General features: G+C 41.1%; 1 protein-coding gene across 1 annotated transcript in view; it reads right to left on the bottom strand.

The window, feature by feature from the left end:
* LOC115200882 (CUB and sushi domain-containing protein 1) overlaps positions 1-19,923 on the bottom strand; it is a 509,589-nt gene that overhangs the window by 62,398 nt on the left and 427,268 nt on the right. Inside the window, exons 37-38 of the mRNA XM_029763998.1 lie at positions 14,328-14,432; positions 5,610-5,728 (exon numbers count right to left, since the gene is read on the bottom strand). Of these exons, the coding sequence (XP_029619858.1) occupies positions 5,610-5,728; positions 14,328-14,432 (224 nt within the window). The remainder of the gene's footprint in view (positions 1-5,609; positions 5,729-14,327; positions 14,433-19,923) is intronic.

Here is a 19,923-nt window from a genome sequence, read left to right as displayed (position 1 = left end):
ATAATGTAAAGGTAGGGGGTTTCTCTCTATAATGTGAAGGTTGGGTGTTTCTCTCTATAATGTGAAGGTAGGGTGTTTCTCTCTACAATGTAAAGATAGGGGGTTTCTCTCTATAATGTGAAGGTAGGGGGTTTCTCTCTATAATGTAAAAGTAGGGGGTTTCTCTCTCAGATGTAAAGGTAGAGGGTTTCTCTCTATAATGTGAAGGTAGGGTGTTTCTCTCTCAGATGTAAAGGTAGAGGGTTTCTCTCTATAATGTAAAGGTAGGGGGTTTCTCTCTATAATGTGAAGGTAGGGGGTTTCTCTCTATAATGTAAAGGTAGGGGGTTTCTCTCTATAATGTGAAGATAGGGGGTTTCTCTCTCAGATGTAAAGGTAGGGGGTTTCTCTCTATAATGTGAAGGTAGGGGGTTTCTCTCTATAATGTGAAGGTAGGGGGTTTCTCTCTATAATGTGAAGGTAGGGGGTTTCTCTCTATAATGTGAGGGTAGGGGGTTCTCTCTATAATGTGAAGGTAGGGGGTTTATCTCTATAATGTGAAGGTAGGGGGTTTCTCTCTATAATGTGAAGGTAGGGGGTTTCTCTCTATAATGTGAAGGTAGGGGGTTTCTCTCTATAATGTAAAGGTAGGGGGTTTCTCTCTATAATGTGAAGGTAGGGGGTTTCTCTCTATAATGTAAAGGTAGGGGGTTTCTCTCTATAATGTAAAGGTAGGGGGTTTCTCTCTATAATGTAAAGGTAGGGGGTTTCTCTCTATAATGTAAAGGTAGGGGTTTCTCTCTATAATGTAAAGGTAGGGGGTTTCTCTCTATAATGTAAAGGTAGGGGGTTTCTCTCTATAATGTAAAGGTAGGGGGTTTCTCTCTATAATGTGAAGGTAGGGTGTTTCTCTCTATAATGTAAAGGTAGGGGGTTTCTCTCTCAGATGTAAAGGTAGTGGGTTTCTCTCTATAATGTGAAGGTAGGGGGTTTCTCTCTATAATGTGAAGGTAGGGGGTTTCTCTCTCAGATGTAAAGGTAAGGGGTTTCTCTCTATAATGTGAAGGTAGGGGGTTTCTCTCTATAATGTGAGGGTAGGGGGTTTCTCTCTATAATGTGAAGGTAGGGGGTTTCTCTCTATAATGTGAAGGTAGGGGGTTTCTCTCTATAATGTGAAGGTAGGGGGTTTCTCTCTATAATGTGAGGGTAGGGGGTTTCTCTCTATAATGTGAAGGTAGGGGGTTTCTCTCTATAATGTGAAGGTAGGGGGTTTCTCTCTATAATGTGAAGGTAGGGGGTTTCTCTCTATAATGTAAAGGTAGGGGGTTTCTCTCTATAATGTGAAAGTAGGGTGTTTCTCTCTCAGATGTAAAGGTAGGGGGTTTCTCTCTATAATGTGAAGGTAGGGGGTTTCTCTCTATAATGTGAGGGTAGGGGGTTTCTCTCTATAATGTGAAGGTAGGGGGTTTATCTCTATAATGTAAAGGTAGGGGGGTTCTCTCTATAATGTGAAGGTAGGGGGTTCCTCTCTATAATGTAAAGGTAGGGGGTTTCTCTCTATAATGTAAAGGTAGGGGGTTTCTCTCTATAATGTAAAGGTAGGGGGTTTCTCTCTATAATGTGAAGGTTGGGTGTTTCTCTCTATAATGTGAAGGTAGGGTGTTTCTCTCTACAATGTAAAGATAGGGGGTTTCTCTCTATAATGTGAAGGTAGGGGGTTTCTCTCTATAATGTAAAAGTAGGGGGTTTCTCTCTCAGATGTAAAGGTAGAGGGTTTCTCTCTATAATGTGAAGGTAGGGTGTTTCTCTCTCAGATGTAAAGGTAGAGGGTTTCTCTCTATAATGTAAAGGTAGGGGGTTTCTCTCTATAATGTGAAGGTAGGGGGTTTCTCTCTATAATGTAAAGGTAGGGGGTTTCTCTCTATAATGTGAAGATAGGGGGTTTCTCTCTCAGATGTAAAGGTAGGGGGTTTCTCTCTATAATGTGAAGGTAGGGGGTTTCTCTCTATAATGTGAAGGTAGGGGGTTTCTCTCTATAATGTGAAGGTAGGGGGTTTCTCTCTATAATGTGAGGGTAGGGGGTTCTCTCTATAATGTGAAGGTAGGGGGTTTATCTCTATAATGTGAAGGTAGGGGGTTTCTCTCTATAATGTGAAGGTAGGGGGTTTCTCTCTATAATGTGAAGGTAGGGGGTTTCTCTCTATAATGTAAAGGTAGGGGGTTTCTCTCTATAATGTGAAGGTAGGGGGTTTCTCTCTATAATGTAAAGGTAGGGGGTTTCTCTCTATAATGTAAAGGTAGGGGGTTTCTCTCTATAATGTAAAGGTAGGGGGTTTCTCTCTATAATGTAAAGGTAGGGGTTTCTCTCTATAATGTAAAGGTAGGGGGTTTCTCTCTATAATGTAAAGGTAGGGGGTTTCTCTCTATAATGTAAAGGTAGGGGGTTTCTCTCTATAATGTGAAGGTAGGGTGTTTCTCTCTATAATGTAAAGGTAGGGGGTTTCTCTCTCAGATGTAAAGGTAGTGGGTTTCTCTCTATAATGTGAAGGTAGGGGGTTTCTCTCTATAATGTGAAGGTAGGGGGTTTCTCTCTCAGATGTAAAGGTAAGGGGTTTCTCTCTATAATGTGAAGGTAGGGGGTTTCTCTCTATAATGTGAGGGTAGGGGGTTTCTCTCTATAATGTGAAGGTAGGGGGTTTCTCTCTATAATGTGAAGGTAGGGGGTTTCTCTCTATAATGTGAAGGTAGGGGGTTTCTCTCTATAATGTGAGGGTAGGGGGTTTCTCTCTATAATGTGAAGGTAGGGGGTTTCTCTCTATAATGTGAAGGTAGGGGGTTTCTCTCTATAATGTGAAGGTAGGGGGTTTCTCTCTATAATGTAAAGGTAGGGGGTTTCTCTCTATAATGTGAAAGTAGGGTGTTTCTCTCTCAGATGTAAAGGTAGGGGGTTTCTCTCTATTATGTAAAGGTAGGGGGTTTCTCTCTATAATGTGAAGGTAGGGGGTTTCTCTCTATGATGTAAAGGTAGGGGGTTTCTCTCTATAATGCAAAGGTAGGGGGTTTCTCTCTCAGATGTAAAGGTAGGGGGTTTCTCTCTATAATGTGAGGGTAGGGGGTTTCTCTCTATAATGTGAAGGTAGGGGGTTTCTCTCTATAATGTGAAGGTAGGGGGTTTCTCTCTATAATGTGAAGGTAGGGGGTTTCTCTCTATAATGTGAAGGTAGGGGGTTTCTCTCTATAATGTAAAGGTAGGGGGTTTCTCTCTATAATGTGAAAGTAGGGTGTTTCTCTCTCAGATGTAAAGGTAGGGGGTTTCTCTCTATAATGTGAGGGTAGGGGGTTTCTCTCTATAATGCAAAGGTAGGGGGTTTCTCTCTATAATGTGAAGGTAGGGGGTTTCTCTCTATAATGTGAAGGTAGGGGGTTTCTCTCTATAATGTAAAGGTAGGGGGTTTCTCTCTATAATGTGAAAGTAGGGTGTTTCTCTCTCAGATGTAAAGGTAGGGGGTTTCTCTCTATAATGTGAAGGTAGGGTGTTTCTCTCTCAGATGTGAAGGTAGGGGGTTTCTCTCTATAATGTGAAGGTAGGGGGTTTCTCTCTATAATGTAAAGGTAGGGGGTTTCTCTCGATAATGTAAAGGTAGGGTGTTTCTCTCTATAATGTAAAGGTAGGGGGTTTCTCTCTATAATGTGAAGGTAGGGGGTTTCTCTCTATGATGTAAAGGTAGGGGGTTTCTCTCTATAATGCAAAGGTAGGGGGTTTCTCTCTCAGATGTAAAGGTAGGGGGTTTCTCTCTATAATGTGAGGGTAGGGGGTTTCTCTCTATAATGTGAAGGTAGGGGGTTTCTCTCTATAATGTGAGGGTAGGGGGTTTCTCTCTATAATGTGAAGGTAGGGGGTTTCTCTCTATAATGTGAAGGTAGGGGGTTTCTCTCTATAATGTAAAGGTAGGGGGTTTCTCTCTATAATGTGAAAGTAGGGTGTTTCTCTCTCAGATGTAAAGGTAGGGGGTTTCTCTCTATAATGTGAAGGTAGGGTGTTTCTCTCTCAGATGTAAAGGTAGGGGGTTTCTCTCTATAATGTGAAGGTAGGGGGTTTCTCTCTATAATGTGAAAGTAGGGTGTTTCTCTCTCAGATGTAAAGGTAGGGGGTTTCTCTCTATAATGTGAAGGTAGGGTGTTTCTCTCTCAGATGTAAAAGTAGGGGGTTTCTCTCTATAATGTAAAGGTAGGGGGTTTCTCTCTATAATGTGAAGGTAGGGGGTTTGTCTCTATAATGTGAAGGTAGGGTGTTTCTCTCTATAATGTAAAGGCAGGGGGTTTCTCTCTATAATGTGAAGGTAGGGGGTTTCTCTCTATAATGTAAAAGTAGGGGGTTTCTCTCTCAGATGTAAAGGTAGGGGGTTTCTCTCTATAATGTGAAGGTAGGGGGTTTCTCTCTATAATGTAAAGGTAGGGGGTTTCTCTCTATAATGTAAAAGTAGGGGGTTTCTCTCTATAATGTAAAGGTAGGGGGTTTCTCTCTATAATGTGAAGGTTGGGGTTTTTTCTCTATAATGTGAAGGTAGGGGGTTTCTCTCTATAATGTGAAGGTAGGGTGTTTCTCTCTATAATGCAAAGGTAGGGGGTTTCTCTCTATAATGTGAAGGTAGGGGGTTTCTCTCTATAATGTGAAGGTAGGCGGTTTCTCTCTATGATGTAAAGGTAGGGGGTTTCTCTCTATAATGCAAAGGTAGGGGGTTTCTCTCTCAGATGTAAAGGTAGGGGGTTTCTCTCTATAATGTGAAGGTTGGGGGTTTCTCTCTATAATGTAAAGGTAGGGGTTTCTCTCTATAATGTGAAGGTTGGGGGTTTCTCTCTATAATGCGAAGGTAGGGGGTTTCTCTCTATGATGTAAAGGTAGGGGGTTTCTCTCTATAATGCAAAGGTAGGGGGTTTCTCTCTCAGATGTAAAGGTAGGGGGTTTCTCTCTATAATGTGAAGGTTGGGGGTTTCTCTCTATAATGTGAAGGTAGGGGGTTTCTCTCTATAATGTAAAGGTAGGGGGTTTCTCTCTATAATGTGAAGGTAGGGGGTTTCTCTCTATAATGTAAAGGTAGGGGGTTTCTCTCTATAATGTGAAGGTAGGGGGTTTCTCTCTATAATGTGAAGGTAGGGGGTTTCTCTCTATAATGTGAAGGTAGGGGTTTTCTCTCTATAATGTGAAGGTAGGGGGTTTCTCTCTATAATGTGAAGGTAGGGGGTTTCTCTCTATAATGTGAAGGTAGGGGGTTTCTCTCTATAATGTGAAGGTAGGGGGTTTCTCTCTATAATGTAAAGGTAGGGGGTTTCTCTCTATAATGTGAAGGTAGGGGGTTTCTCTCTATAATGTGAAGGTAGGGGGTTTCTCTCTATAATGTGAAGGTAGGGGGTTTCTCTCTATAATGTGAAGGTAAGGGGTTTCTCTCTAGAATGTGAAGGTAGGGGGTTTCTCAGCACACTGAACTCAAAGACAAATCCCAGTTTGCTGAGTTGCTGAGTTGACTTTACATATTAGACATGCGACCCAGCACACATCTTTACACATTGACTTAGGGGATGAAGCTTAGCAGCACGTTGACCCAGCAGTGGGAACACAGTACAGCTCTCACCTGCAGCAGGTATCCTGGTTCACAGCTGAATGACACCACCTCATTGACCATGTACCTGTCCGCTGTTTTGATGCCATTGGCAGGCACCACTGGCTCCGGACAGGCAGTGAGACCAACGGCTAGATGGAGCAGAGAGATTTTTAAAAAAAAAGGCCTCATCATGCCTGCTTAGATAAAGTACTTGATGTTGCACATCACATGAATGATTGGTGATCCTGTTTTCATGTTTCAGAGAACAGTATTCCTCAAAGCTGGAGCAAGAAGAGGCAAACACATCGGAGAGTATTGCAAAGCCAATTGGATATGATTATTGTATGCTGTCAACAGACTCTGGTATAGCCTATAGCTATTAAAATAGATAAGATGATTATTGGTTTTGTCATGATGACATAGGATTTTTGTACGTTTGTTAAGTTGTCTATAGTTAAATCATTTGTCATTTGGATGGTTATAAACCCCCAGTCGTTGGAAGGTAATGCAGATACATAACCACAGTTGGGTACCAAGGGGCACAGGGTACTGACAACGTCATGAAACAACGTCCTACAACGTCCTGTAGTGTGTAACCTTTGTCTCTATGCTTTTTAATTTACAACGCTAAAACAGTATTGTTAAAAAAATCTGAAAATAGCATACCCACTGATCCATGTTATTTAAGTATACATTGTGATTTTGTTCATTTCTTGAAAACATCTTCCAGTGGGTTAAAACTGTACACACCGCAGGAGGAGACAGTGAGAGAGTATGTTGCCATGACAACCACCTTCGTCAAGCCAATGAAAGGAGATCCTGTATAAATGTGTCTTGTTTGGATTGCACCACTCAGCAGGTAGCACCGTGCAGCTATGAGTGTGTGTAAAACTCTCTCATTATTTTTCTACCCATCAATAGCAAAGGACTTTCACCTGCGATGCCTACATTACCCAACACAACAAAAGCCAACAGACACTGTCACACTGCTAATGTGTAGGTTACTGTTTCAAACAGGGAAGCCCAAATGGCTGTGGGCGGCTAGGGCGAGACTAGGGAGATTAAACATTAGCTTTGGTTCAAGGAGAATTCACAGCAGAATTCGGAGCAAGTTACTTTCAATATATTCTAAGGAGCATGTACTCCTGTTCAGGAGGGAGTGAGCAGAGATGTACAGTATGCAACTGGTCAAAAAACAGCGACCACAAAAAAACACTGGGCATTTCTTTAAATGCTAAGGCACCAGAACCCTGGCTTGTACCAAACTACTAACACATTTATTTAACGTTAGATCAATACCACTTGTTAATTCCAATTCCATCTAGCTGACACTCACGTTACACATACCAACCATTTGAAGTGTTTTTCTGCAGAATAAATCAATAAAATGCCACATGGCCATAGTCTCTCTCTCAGAGGATAAATGATAACCCTTGAGGGAAAAAATCTGACATTTTCTCTACAACCACAACGGACTGATCCAGGCAGGAATTCAGCCTTCAAGATCCAGAAAGTCGAACATTTAATACACTTGTCTCCTCACCCGAGCTATAACAAATTCACCATCCTGATGTGTGATAAAAACACGTGGCATGAATCTCATTTTAGATGTGGCACTTTGTAACTACCGTGCACAAGCCAGATTCAGTCGAGGATCATGAAGATGCAGCCACAGTCATCCAACGGTAAACATTCAGGATGAACCTAAACGTCAATGACAACCATCTCTATGCAAATATAACAAGCTCCTCTTGTTCTGACAGAAAGTCACAAAGCTATTCTTCTTTAATGATATCTACTTTTACAGTACACGTAGCTCTAGGTAAAAATGTATATTATATATACCATGGGTATGACAAAACGTTTATTTTACTGTTCTAATCACGTTGGTAACCAGTTTATAATAGCAATAAGGCACCTCGGGGGTTTGTGGTATATGGACAATATACCACGGCTAAGGGCTGTATCCAGGCACTATACCACGGATAAGGGCTGTATCCAGGCACTATACCACGGCTAAGGGCTGTATCCAGGCACTCTGCAATTGCGTCATACATAAGAATAGTTCTTAGCCCTGGTGTATTGGCCATATACACAGTGGTGGAAAAAGTACTCAATTCTCATACTTGTGTAAAAGTAAAGATACCTTAATAGAAAATGACTCAAGTAAAAGTGAAAGTCACCCAGTAAAACACTACTTGAGTAAAAGTCTAAAAGTATTTGGTTTTAAATATACTCAAGTATCAAAAGTAAAACCAGACGGCACCATTTTCTTGTTTATTTTAAATTGACGGATAGCCAGGGGCACACTCCAACACACTCCAACAATGTAGTGAAGTAAAAGTTTGCAAAAATATAAATAGTAAAGTAAAGTACAGATACCCCAAAATACGTTAAAGTATTTTTACTTAAGTACTTTACACCACTGCATATACCACACCTCCTCGTGCCTTATTGGTTAATTATACAGTTGATGTCCTTTACAAACACTGGCTCTCCCCTATTCTGCATAACATTGCAGAAATGGCATGGCTATATCAGGCATAACGCTTCCAGGACGATCCTGCCAATGATGTGTATTAATATAGAAGACAATTGGCAAAGATTACATACTAAATTGGCCTAAACATCTTTAATTTGTAACATCCTGACATTCTCAGCATGTTTCAGTTTTGTCCAAATCTATTAGTAAGGGCCACTTGAGATTTTTTGCCATGTTTTAGCTTCATTTGAACAGATCGGTTGATTGAGGAGACATTCTCATTTACAACAACGACTTGTAAAGGGAAGTGTTGCTATGGAGAGGAGAAGGGTTAAACGAGACAATTCAAAGCTAGGGATGATTAGGTTGCCGTTGCCATGACTGTATTAAGGAGATTCCAGGTTGGCAATTGAGCCAGGACTCCAGGGTTAACACGTCAAATCTAGCATGTATGGTTGTGTAGTGACCAGAAGGAGTCATGCCCTGTGTTAAATATCTCCTCTTCATGCAGCGGTGAGAGAAATAATCTCTAATCAAGATAAGACTGATTAAAAAACGTTGGTACGTTTCCTGGTTAGATCCCTTACGGTTGATGCTGTATGACTGGACTATTCAACTCAATTCTTACAGCGGCCAGATGTAAAAAAGGGTTATTACAGGGTTGCCTGACATTTTCCACATGCTTCTGAAGAACTGTATAAAATAGCAACGCACACACACCAATAAAGCACTTTTCTTCTAATTAAATGTTGCTAAAAGTAAATCAGGAAAGAAGTGGAGGACGCTCAATCAACGTGAGTCGAGGTGCAACCAAGATGTTTATCATCATTGAAAAGGTAAAGGCGCAACTCTCGCTCACCATTATTCGTTTTTATTTAAACAACTATTAAAAGCTTCTTAAAAGTAATTAGGCCACATAAAAATAATCTGAAAACTAAGCATCTCAATAAATAACAAAGATGTGTTACATTAGGTAATGCCAAATTCCAGTGTGAAGGAAGTATGCATTGAATTCATTTCCCTCAGTCATTAGGTGTGTTTTTAATGAGACCATGTTTCCCTCCAATTAGACAGGGAAACGGAAGGGTTAGGGTTATGAGACAATGAAACAGAAGGGTTAGGTTTATCAGACAGGGAAACAGAAGGGTTAGGTTTATGAGACAGGGAAACAGATGGGTTAGGGTTATGAGACAGGGAAACAGAAGGGTTAGGTTTATGAGACAGGGAAAGAGAAGGGTTAGGGTTATCAGACAGGGAAACAGAAGGGTTAGGGTTATGAGACAGGGAAACAGAAGGGTTAGGTTTAACAGACAGGGAAACAGAAGGGTTAGGTTTATGAGACAGGGAAACAGAAGGGTTAGGGTTATCAGACAGGGAAACAGAAGGGTTAGGGTTATGAGACAGGGAAACAGAAGGGTTAGGTTTATGAGACAGGGAAACAGAAGGGTTAGGGTTATCAGACAGGGAAACAGAAGGGTTAGGGTTATGAGACAGGGAAACAGAAGGGTTAGGTTTAACAGACAGGGAAACAGAAGGGTTAGGTTGATCAGACAGGGAAACAGAAGGGTTAGGGTTATGAGACAGGGAAACAGAAGGGTTAGGGTTATGAGACAGGGAAACAGAAGGGTTAGGGTTATCAGACAGGGAAACAGAAGGGTTAGGGTTATGAGACAGGGAAACAGAAGGGTTAGGGTTATGAGACAGGGAAACAGAAGGGTTAGGTTTATGAGACAGGGAAACAGAAGGGTTAGGGCTATGAGACAGGGAAACAGAAGGGTTAGCGTTATGAGACAGGGAAACAGAAGGGTTAGGGTTATGAGACAGGGAAACAGAAGGGTTAGGTTTATCAGACAGGGAAACAGAAGGGTTAGGGTTATGAGACAGGGAAACAGAAGGGTTAGGTTTATGAGACAGGGAAACAGAAGGGTTAGGGTTATGAGACAGGGAAACAGAAGGGTTAGGGCTATGAGACAGGGAAACAGAAGGGTTAGCGTTATGAGACAGGGAAACAGATGGGTTAGGGTTATGAGACAGGGAAACAGAAGGGTTAGGGTTATGAGACAGGGAAACAGAAGGGTTAGGGTTATGAGACAGGGAAACAGAAGGGTTAGGTTTATCATACAGGGGAACAGAAGGGTTAGGTTTATCAGACAGGGAAACAGAAGGGTTAGGTTTATCAGACAGGGAAACAGAAGGGTTAGGGTTATGAGACAGGGAAACAGAAGGGTTAGGTTTATGAGACAGGGAAACAGAAGGGTTAGGGTTATGAGACAGGGAAACAGAAGGGTTAGGGTTATGAGACAGGGAAACAGAAGGGTTAGGTTTATGAGACAGGGAAACAGAAGGGTTAGGTTTATGAGACAGGGAAACAGAAGGGTTAGGGTTATCAGACAGGGAAACAGAAGGGTTAGGGTTATGAGACAGGGAAACAGAAGGGTTAGGGTTATGAGACAGGGAAACAGAAGGGTTAGGTTTATGAGACAGGGAAACAGAAGGGTTAGGGTTATGAGACAGGGAAACAGAAGGGTTAGGGTTATCAGGAAAGGCAGGTACGAGTTCCTGAGAGATGTAGCTTTTTAGGAATGAGGTCATAATATTTTCAGCTTAAACCATTCAAATGCTAGAGCCAAATTCATGTGAAAAACCCCCAAATAAATCAACATGCCACATAGGCGCTAGAAACCGCAAAGAAAATGCTAGAAACTGCTAGACAACCACAGTAGTGGTGTGTATTGTACTTGTCACATGTATTGTATTGGATTTGTCACATGCACCGAATACAACAGGTGTACACTTTACTGTTAAATGCTTACTTACGAGCCCTTTCCCAACAACGCAGAGTTAAAAAGTAAGAAACATTTGCAAATAAGAAAAAAAGAAAATAGTAATACAATAACAAGGCTACAGTGAGGGAAACAAGTATTTGATCCCCTGCTGATTTTGTACGTTTGCCCACTGACAAAGAAATGATCACTCTATAATTTTAATGGTAGGTTTATTTGAACAGTGAGAGACAGAATAACAAAAAAAAAAATCCAGAAAAACGCATGTCAAAAATGTTATAAATTGATTTGCATTTTAATGAGGGAAATAAGTGTTTGACCCCCTCTCAATCAGAAAGATTTCTGGCTCCCAGGTGTCTTTTATACAGGTAACGAGCTGAGATTATGAGCACACTCTTAAAGGGAGTGATCCTAATCTCAGTTTGTTACCTGTATAAAAGACACCTGTCCACAGAAGCAATCAATCAATCAGATTCCAAACTCTCCACCATGGCCAAGACCAAAGAGCTCTCCAAGGATGTCAGGGACAAGATTGTAGACCTACACAAGGCTGGAATGGGCTACAAGACCATTGCCAAGCAGCTTGGTGAGATGGTGACAACAGTTGGTGCGATTATTCGCAAATGGAAGAAACACAAAAGAACTGTCAATCTCCCTCGGCCTGGGGCTCCATGCAAGATCTCACCTCGTGGAGTTGCAATGATCATGAAAACGGTGAGGAATCAGCCCAGAACTACACGGGAGGATCTTGTCAATGATCTCAAGGCAGCTGGGACCATAGTCACCAAGAAAACAATTGGTAACACACTACGCCGTGAAGGACTGAAATCCTGCAGCGCCCGCAAGGTCCCCCTGCTCAAGAAAGCACATATACATGCCCGTCTGAAGTTTGCCAATGAACATCTGAATGATTCAGAGGACAACTGGGTGAAAGTGTTGTGGTCAGATGAGACCAAAATGGAGCTCTTTGGCATTAACTCAACTCACCGTGTTTGGAGGAGGAGGAATGCTGCCTATGACCCCAAGAACACCATCCCCACCGTCAAATATGGAGGTGGAAACATTATGCTTTGGGGGTGTTTTTCTGCTAAGGGGACAGGACAACTTCACCGCATCAAAGGGGAGATGGACGGGGCCATGTACCGTCAAGTCTTGGGTGAGAACCTACTTCCCTCAGCCAGGGCATTGAATATGGGTCGTGGATGGGTATTCCAGCATGACAATGACCCAAAACACACGGCCAAGGTAACAAAGGAGTGGCTCAAGAAGAAGCACATTAAGGTCCTGGAGTGGCCTAGCCAGTCTCCAGACCTTAATCCCATAGAAAATCTGTGGAGGAAGCTGAAGGTTCGAGTTGCCAAACATCAGCCTCGAAACCTTAATGACTTGGAGAAGATCTGCAAAGAGGAGTGGGACAAATCCCTCATGAGATGTGTGCAAACCTGGTGGCCAACTACAAGAAACGTCTGACCTCTGTGATTGCCAACAAGGGTTTTGCCACCAAGTACTAAGTCATGTTTTGCAGAGGGGTCAAATACTTATTTCCCTCATTAAAATGCAAATCATTTTATAACATTTTTGACATGCGTTTTTCTGGATTTTTTTGTTGTTATTCTGTCTCTCACTGTTCAAATAAACCTACCATTAAAATTATAGACTGATCATTTCTTTGTCAGTGGGCAAACGTACAAAATCAGCAGGGGATCAAATACTTTTTTCCCTCACTGTATATACAAGGAGTACCTGTACCGAGTCAATTTGCAGGGGTACAAGGTAGTTGAGGTAATTGAGGTAATATGTACATGTAGGTAGGGTTAAAAGTGACTAGGCAATCAGGATAGATAATAAACAGATTAGCAGCAGTGTATGTGAAGATTGTGAAAGTGTGTCTATGTGTGAGTGTGTGTGTGTGTGGCGTCAATATGCATGTACATGTGTGTGTTTTGTGTATGTGAGCGTATGTATTGTGAGAGTATTTGGGCACTGAAAGAAGGATTTTGGCAGGGATTTTTTTGCAGATAATTTCTTAATGTTAAGAATTGATCAAAGGGATTAATAAATGGGCCGGATCTGGCCCGCGGGCCGCCAGTTGAACAGCCCTGTCGTATCACATAGCACATAGAAGTGTATCCCCCATGTGCAGCCTAAGTGGGCTAAGAGAGGGGAAATAGCCGAATTGGGATCCCCACAGAGGACTTAGAGATAGTAGCAGAGGACGTTGAGGTGTTAAGAATGAATAAGGTGAAATGGTTTACATCAGGACAGTCCACAGCAGCTAAAGGGCACTGTTTCTTCTGTTGAGACAGAGGCAGATGAAGCAAGCGGCCACAGAGACAGACTATCTCTGATGCTATCAGTGTCCACACAGTACAGATTGGGAGCCCATTTCAGAATTGAAAAGAAGAATTCCCATCAGGCTCCAACCCATGGTAAAAGGTAGAGAAATTGGATTTTATCAGCCAGTTTCCTTGGTATTTATTTTTGGGTTAACAGAATTGTTGTTATCAGTGAATTATGCTGTACTTGTTGAACAATTGATGCTAATTTTGTAAGTTTGTTGTTTAAATCTTCAAAGCCATGATAGCATCTTTTGCGCACAGAGCATGCTAAAGACCAATCCAAACTCATCTCCCGGCATGTCCAGCCCATCCATTATCTCAGCCAATCATTGCTAGCGGGACGGTCTCTGTCTTTTTCCATGGCTAAACCAACTAAGCTCGTAATTTAAAATTGTATTGGTATTTACGGATGGAATACAAGTTTGTTATAAAGGCACATGAAAGTTCACATGTTCCAGAAGGCAATTCTGCCAACAACCTTTTTTGATTAAAATAAATGTATGTTTAAGTTCAAATGCCTCTCATGTGAATTAGTGACGTGTGACATGCGCCTAGTTTCCTGAAACGAGTCAATTTTGTACATTATGTTTTATTGGGCCCTGCTAAAGCACATTGGTTTATACAGTACAGTAGTGATTCAAGAGGGGGACATTCTTTGGTCTACTGTCTTTTGTTGTGCTAGTGAAAGTAGGTGAGCGAGATAGCATCCAAAGGCTACCATTTTCCTTTAGACAGATTACTGTATTCAGATCAGTCTTACTCAGTAGGCTACAGTAGTGAGTCAATAGACAGGTAGACTGAGTGTCAACTATGATGACAGCTTTGGTAATTTTTCTGAAGCTTTTAAATGTCAAAATGCACATGCCTCACCCAGAGCTGCTTAATTTTTAACATTATAAAAGTAGAATGCACCGTTGAGTGCTTTTGATTCAGAGTTTTATCTGCACTGTAGGTGATGCTACTACATACAGTACCCACTGCATCCTTGTTTTAAACAAGGAAGCAGAAAGAGAGAAAGAGAGAGACAGAGAGAGTAAGCAACATTTTATTAGCCAAGAGGAAATCTTGTAGATTCCTTTATTTCACAGAGTCAGAGGATATGGAGAAAATGAAGGTTTCATGATGAGACAAACACTGTACTCACTTTTGTACTCAAGGTGGAATCCAGCAGCAACAACACTGATATCACTCTGGAAGTGAAGGTAGAGTTGGTTGGAGGTACTGTTCAGCAAGGCTGGAGCAGTTGTACCTGAAATACATCACACAGGAGAAATCTACATTCATCTCACTGTTGAAAGAAGTTCCATTTGCAATTCTGAATATATATGGATGTTTTCTGGGTTGGTTCGTCAAGTGACTACAGTTTATATCAATGGCCAAAACATAATCAGGTGAACACTATTCTATGGACATTTTTCCTCCTCTATAAAATACTTTCCTTTTTGGAGGTCAACCAAATGAAAAGAGGGGAAAGGGGGGAAGGGGAATAAAAAAAACATGCTTTGAAATTCTAACAGACAATGGTCACTGAAGTTTGTTTCTGTTCTTCAGTATCTGAGCTCCCAGGGGAGAGCTCTCATCAAATGTTTCCAAGGGGCAGTCAACCACACCACCACAGATAGGAAACGTCTAAATGTTAAAAGTCTAGTCTACAGAGCTCACAGGGAACCATCTATGCATAGTCACTTTAATAACTCTACCTAAATGTACATATTACCTCAATTACCTCGACTAACTGGTGCCCCCACACATTGACTCTGTACCAGTACCCCCTGTATATAGCCTCGCTATTGTTATTTTACTGATGCTCTGTAATTATTTGTTACTTTTATTTGGTTAGGGCTTGTAAGTAAGAATTTCACTGTAAGGTCTACTACACCTGTTGTATTCAGCGCACGTGACAAATACAATTTGATTTGATTTGATCAGGGTGGTAGATATCCTATGTTTTTGGATGATATGCTTTGGCTCAGGCTGCTGAAAATCAGAACACAGTGTTCATCATGAGTAACCAAACATGCGGTTGAAAAACAGCGTATATGCGGTTATATAACCTGAAACAGTGTCATTCATCACTTGTGTCAAACTTTATAATAGCAATAAATCTCTGGTGTCTTGGGCATTGGTCAGTTTAATAAAGAAATGTTGAAACTCCCCCGGGCAGATTAAAGATACAGCAACATATTCTGTTGAGACACCAGCTTCTATATTTTCAGGATATTATGTTCAAACCCCAGCTCACAAGTTCTGTGACATAGTTAGAGAAAGCGATTATTTTTATGCTCTTCGTCAATGTCACACATAGCGTTGCAAAAACCTGCTAATAAAAAATAAAATAAAAACGAGGTTTCCATAAACCCTGGTTGGAAAATTCCGGCCATCAGGAGGGAATAAACAGGAAGTCTGAAATCCTCCAACCAGGATTTCTGGAAAACCCTGGAAAGTTTCCAGAATTCTGCAACACTATTATTAAATTTCTATCCTCGGAGGCCATCTTCACAGGTTTTAACGCTATGCTATGAGACAGCAATATACCCTTCACTCATTCATGACACAACGTTGACTGACTTAACACGTTTATAATCAATCACATGAATAACTCTGATGAAATGACTAAAGCTCTCCTGCAAAATACTGACTCGATAGACATTAAGATATGTTCACCTGCAAATCATGTCAATGAGCTACCAAGTTTGCAATGGGTTTCTGTAATGCTATGGGATCCAGCATAGCATGGCAGTAGAAGAACGGGCGGGCATAAAATTGTCTGAGTACATTATGCTGATGATTGCAGTCTGTAAAATGCTCCTTTACGCTTGAATGACTTGACTAATAATTTCTGGATGAAGTTTGACAGCTCTGTAAAGCTCATGCACTGTCCAGCTATTCAGAGGTCCATCATCTCTATTAGTGAGCCGGTATCTCCAGTGTTTCCAGAGCTTGTCAGATAAGTCACAGATGAGCTTAAAATGCACTTTGCGGGATTGAATCTGGCACATTTAGTAGTATTAGGCAGTCTAGAACCTTATGATTAAAGAAATTCTTAATGTGAACTTTCAGCCAAGAAGCAGGGTCATTTTATTTTTTGTAAAGATGGAAAACCAATCTTGAAATACAATTTACCATATATATTTTTTTACATTAACCATTTGGCATTCATCTCTAAACATGATGAAACAAAACCCCATCGATAGCCACAATGGCCACAGAATGAGAGAGGTATATAGACATAAACCCAATCAATAGCCACAATGGCCACAGAATGAGAGGTATACAGACATAAGCCCAATCAATAGCCACAATGGCCACAAAATGAGAGAGGTATATAGACATAAACCCAATCAATAGCCACAATGGCCACGGAATGAGAGGTATACAGACATAAACCCAATCAATAGCCACATAATGAGAGGTATACAGACATAAACCCAATCAATAGCCACAATGGCCACAGAATGAGAGGTATACAGACATTAACCCAATCAATAGCCACAATGGCCACATAACGAGAGCTATACAGACATAAACCCAATCAATAGCCACAATGGCCACAGAATGAGAGAGGTATATAGACATAAACCCAATCAATAGCCACAATGGCCACATAATGAGAGGTATACAGACATAAACCCAATCAATAGCCACAATGGCCAATGACAGAGGTATATAGACATAAACCCAATCAATAGCCACAATGACCACAGAATGACAGGTATACAGACATAAACTGTCGCTATCGAGCGACGGCAACAGTAAATGAGCAACTACCCGGGCTATCTGCATTGACCCTTTTTGCACAAACTCTTTTGACTCATCACATACGCTGCTGCTACTGTTTATTATCTGTCATGTTGCCCTTACCTACAGTATATGTACATGTCTACCTCAATTACCTCGTACCCCTGCACATCGACTCAGTACTGGTATACCGTGTACATAGCCAAGCTATTATGTATTTATTCTTTGATTTATTATGTTCATATTATTTATATTTTTTCTCTTTGCATTGTTGGGAAGGGCCTGTAAGTAAGCATTTCATTGTTAGTCTACACCTATTGTTTATGAAGCATGTGACAAATACAATTTGATTTGATCAATTTGATCTTTAGAGACCTATAAAATGTATTTCAGATTGTGGATTTAATTACTTTTGCAGTGAATACTTACATTTGAAGTATGATTAATTATTAAATATTTCCATCGATCACAAATGAATCATGCTTCAAATGTAAGTATTCACGGCAAAAGCAATTAAAGCCACAATCTGAAATCAATTTGAGGCAAGGAGTACCTAACTATGCAACAACAGCAGCTACTGTGAAGTAGACTTTTCAACAAATATCACGTTTACCATTTTTCAACAGCATATCCTCATCATTTGCACATTCTACTGTTAATAGTGGTAATAGGGGATAGTGGTAAACAGAAAAGATAAGCCTCATTCAGTTGTAATTGAATTGGTATTTGATTAAGTGTGATTAATCCTGTATGATACATTATGCAAAAAGGAAGGCGACAGAGAACACAAAGCATTTCCGACAGTTTAATTAAGAGAATTATCCTAATGGATTTGTAACTAAAAGAAGAATAAAAAGACTGATTATAATGGTGAGGATGTCAAGGATGTAAAGGCGGACCACACAACGACGAAGGGGAAACTGTGCATCTTAACGTGCCACTGCACACGATACGGCCTCTCTCTTATTCCCTCCTAATGTCACTGATTACTGATTTGGAGACATTTCACCGATGTTAAAGATGACTCAGTGCCTGTGCCATTTGGACAACCCAGCTCAAAATGAAGGTAAAATTCCATTGTATTTTCCTTTAGATTCAATGAGTCATACACAACCGTCACCAGGTGTTCTCTGACATCATTATTTATTTCTTCGCTAGATGGCCTAGACAACCCTTTTTTGTTGCATTTAAAGCCTAGGCTTAGAGGAGTGCGGCAGTGGTGAACCACGTGAACTAATACATTCAGAATGATATCTTAGCATAGACATTTTGCCTTAAAGCCACATGACTCCCAAGTTGCCTGACCTTTTCTAAGCCTGTTGTTGTGACACTAGCTGAGTTCATTACAGGCTTGTAAGAAGGCATTGCTCGGGGCATGGCTACACGTATATCCATTGGGAGGCACAAAAAAGGTTAATCCCCCCCTTTCCCGCTGCAGGAGATCCCCCTCCTGCTGGAGAGACCGTGGTAATCAAATCAAATCAAATGGTATTCGTCACATTGAAATGTTAGTCTTCCCAGAGAGAAAGAAAATAGTGAAATAATAGAAAAGTAAAACATGTAATAACAAATACACAATGAGTAACAATAACTTGGCTATATACACGGGGTACAAGTACAGAGTCAGCGTGCAGGGGTACAAGCTAATTGAGGTAGATATGTACATATAACCAGGAATAAAGTGACTAGGCAACAGGATAGATAATAAATAGTAGCAACAGCATATGTGATGAGTCAAAAGAAGTTGGTACAAAAATGGTCAATGCAGATAGTCCGGGTAGCTATTTGGTTAACTATTTAACTAACTATTTATCAGTCTTATGGCTTGGGGGTAGAAGCTGTTCAGGGTTTTTGGTGCATCAGTACCGCTTGCCGTGTGGTAGCAGAGAGAACAGTCTATCACTTGGGTGACTAGAGTCTTTAACAATTTTTAGAGCCATCCTCTGACCCCGCCTGGTATAGAGGTCCTGGATGGCAGGGAGCTCGGCCACAGTGATGTACTGGGCCGTACGCACTACCCTCTGTAGCACCTTACGGTCGGATGCCAAGCACTTGCCATACCAAGAGGTGATGCAGCCTGTTAAAAGGCTCTCAATGGTGCAGCTGTATAACCTTTTGAGGATCTGAAGGCCCATGCCAAATCTCTTTTGCCTCCTTAGGGAGAAGAGGCATTGTCCTGCCCTCTTCACAACTGTTTTGGTGTGTGTAACAGATGTGTCCATTCTCACATCTATATTTTCTAACATAAAGGATGTGTAGTTTCGACCCACAGGAGGACATCCTAAAATATCACAGATGGTGAGGCTTGACAACATAACCTGCCATGGAAATCCCCCACAGTTTAACACTCCCACACAGCTAACACCTATCAGTTGGCATTTAGCATGATCAGGTTGTATAAAGGAGGACAGACGCAAGTTAAGACACCCTCCACCCACTGGTGCACCCAATGATTTATATATACACTAGATGGCTAACAGGGGCGCTGTTTAAAAGCCACCGCGCCTCCATCTTGGCACTCCTCCACCATTGTATAACATACAGTGCCTTCGGAAAGTATTCAGACCCCTTGACTTTTACCACATTTTGTTACATTACAGCCATATTTTAAAATTGATTAAATAAAAAAATCCTCAGCTATCCACACACAATAACCCATAATGACAAAGCAAAAAAAGGTTTAGAAATTTTTCCAGATGTATTAAAAATAACAAAAACTGAAATACCTTATTTACATAAGTATTCAGACCCTTTGCTATGAGACCCGAAATTGAGCTCAGGTGCATCCTGTTTCCACTGATCATCCTTGAGATGTTTCTACAACTTGATTGGAGTCCACCTGTGGAAAATTCAATTGATTGGACATGATTTGGAAAAGCACACACCTGTCTATTTAAGGTACCACAGTTGACAGTGCATGTCAGAGCAAAAACCAAGCCATGATGTCGAAAGAATTGTCCGTAGAGCTCCAAGACAAGATTGTGTAGAGGAACAGATCTGGG

This window comes from Salmo trutta, chromosome 10, assembly GCF_901001165.1.
Source record: "Salmo trutta chromosome 10, fSalTru1.1, whole genome shotgun sequence".
NCBI classification, from domain to species: domain Eukaryota; kingdom Metazoa; phylum Chordata; class Actinopteri; order Salmoniformes; family Salmonidae; genus Salmo; species Salmo trutta.
This window is presented reverse-complemented; position numbering and strand designations above follow the sequence as displayed.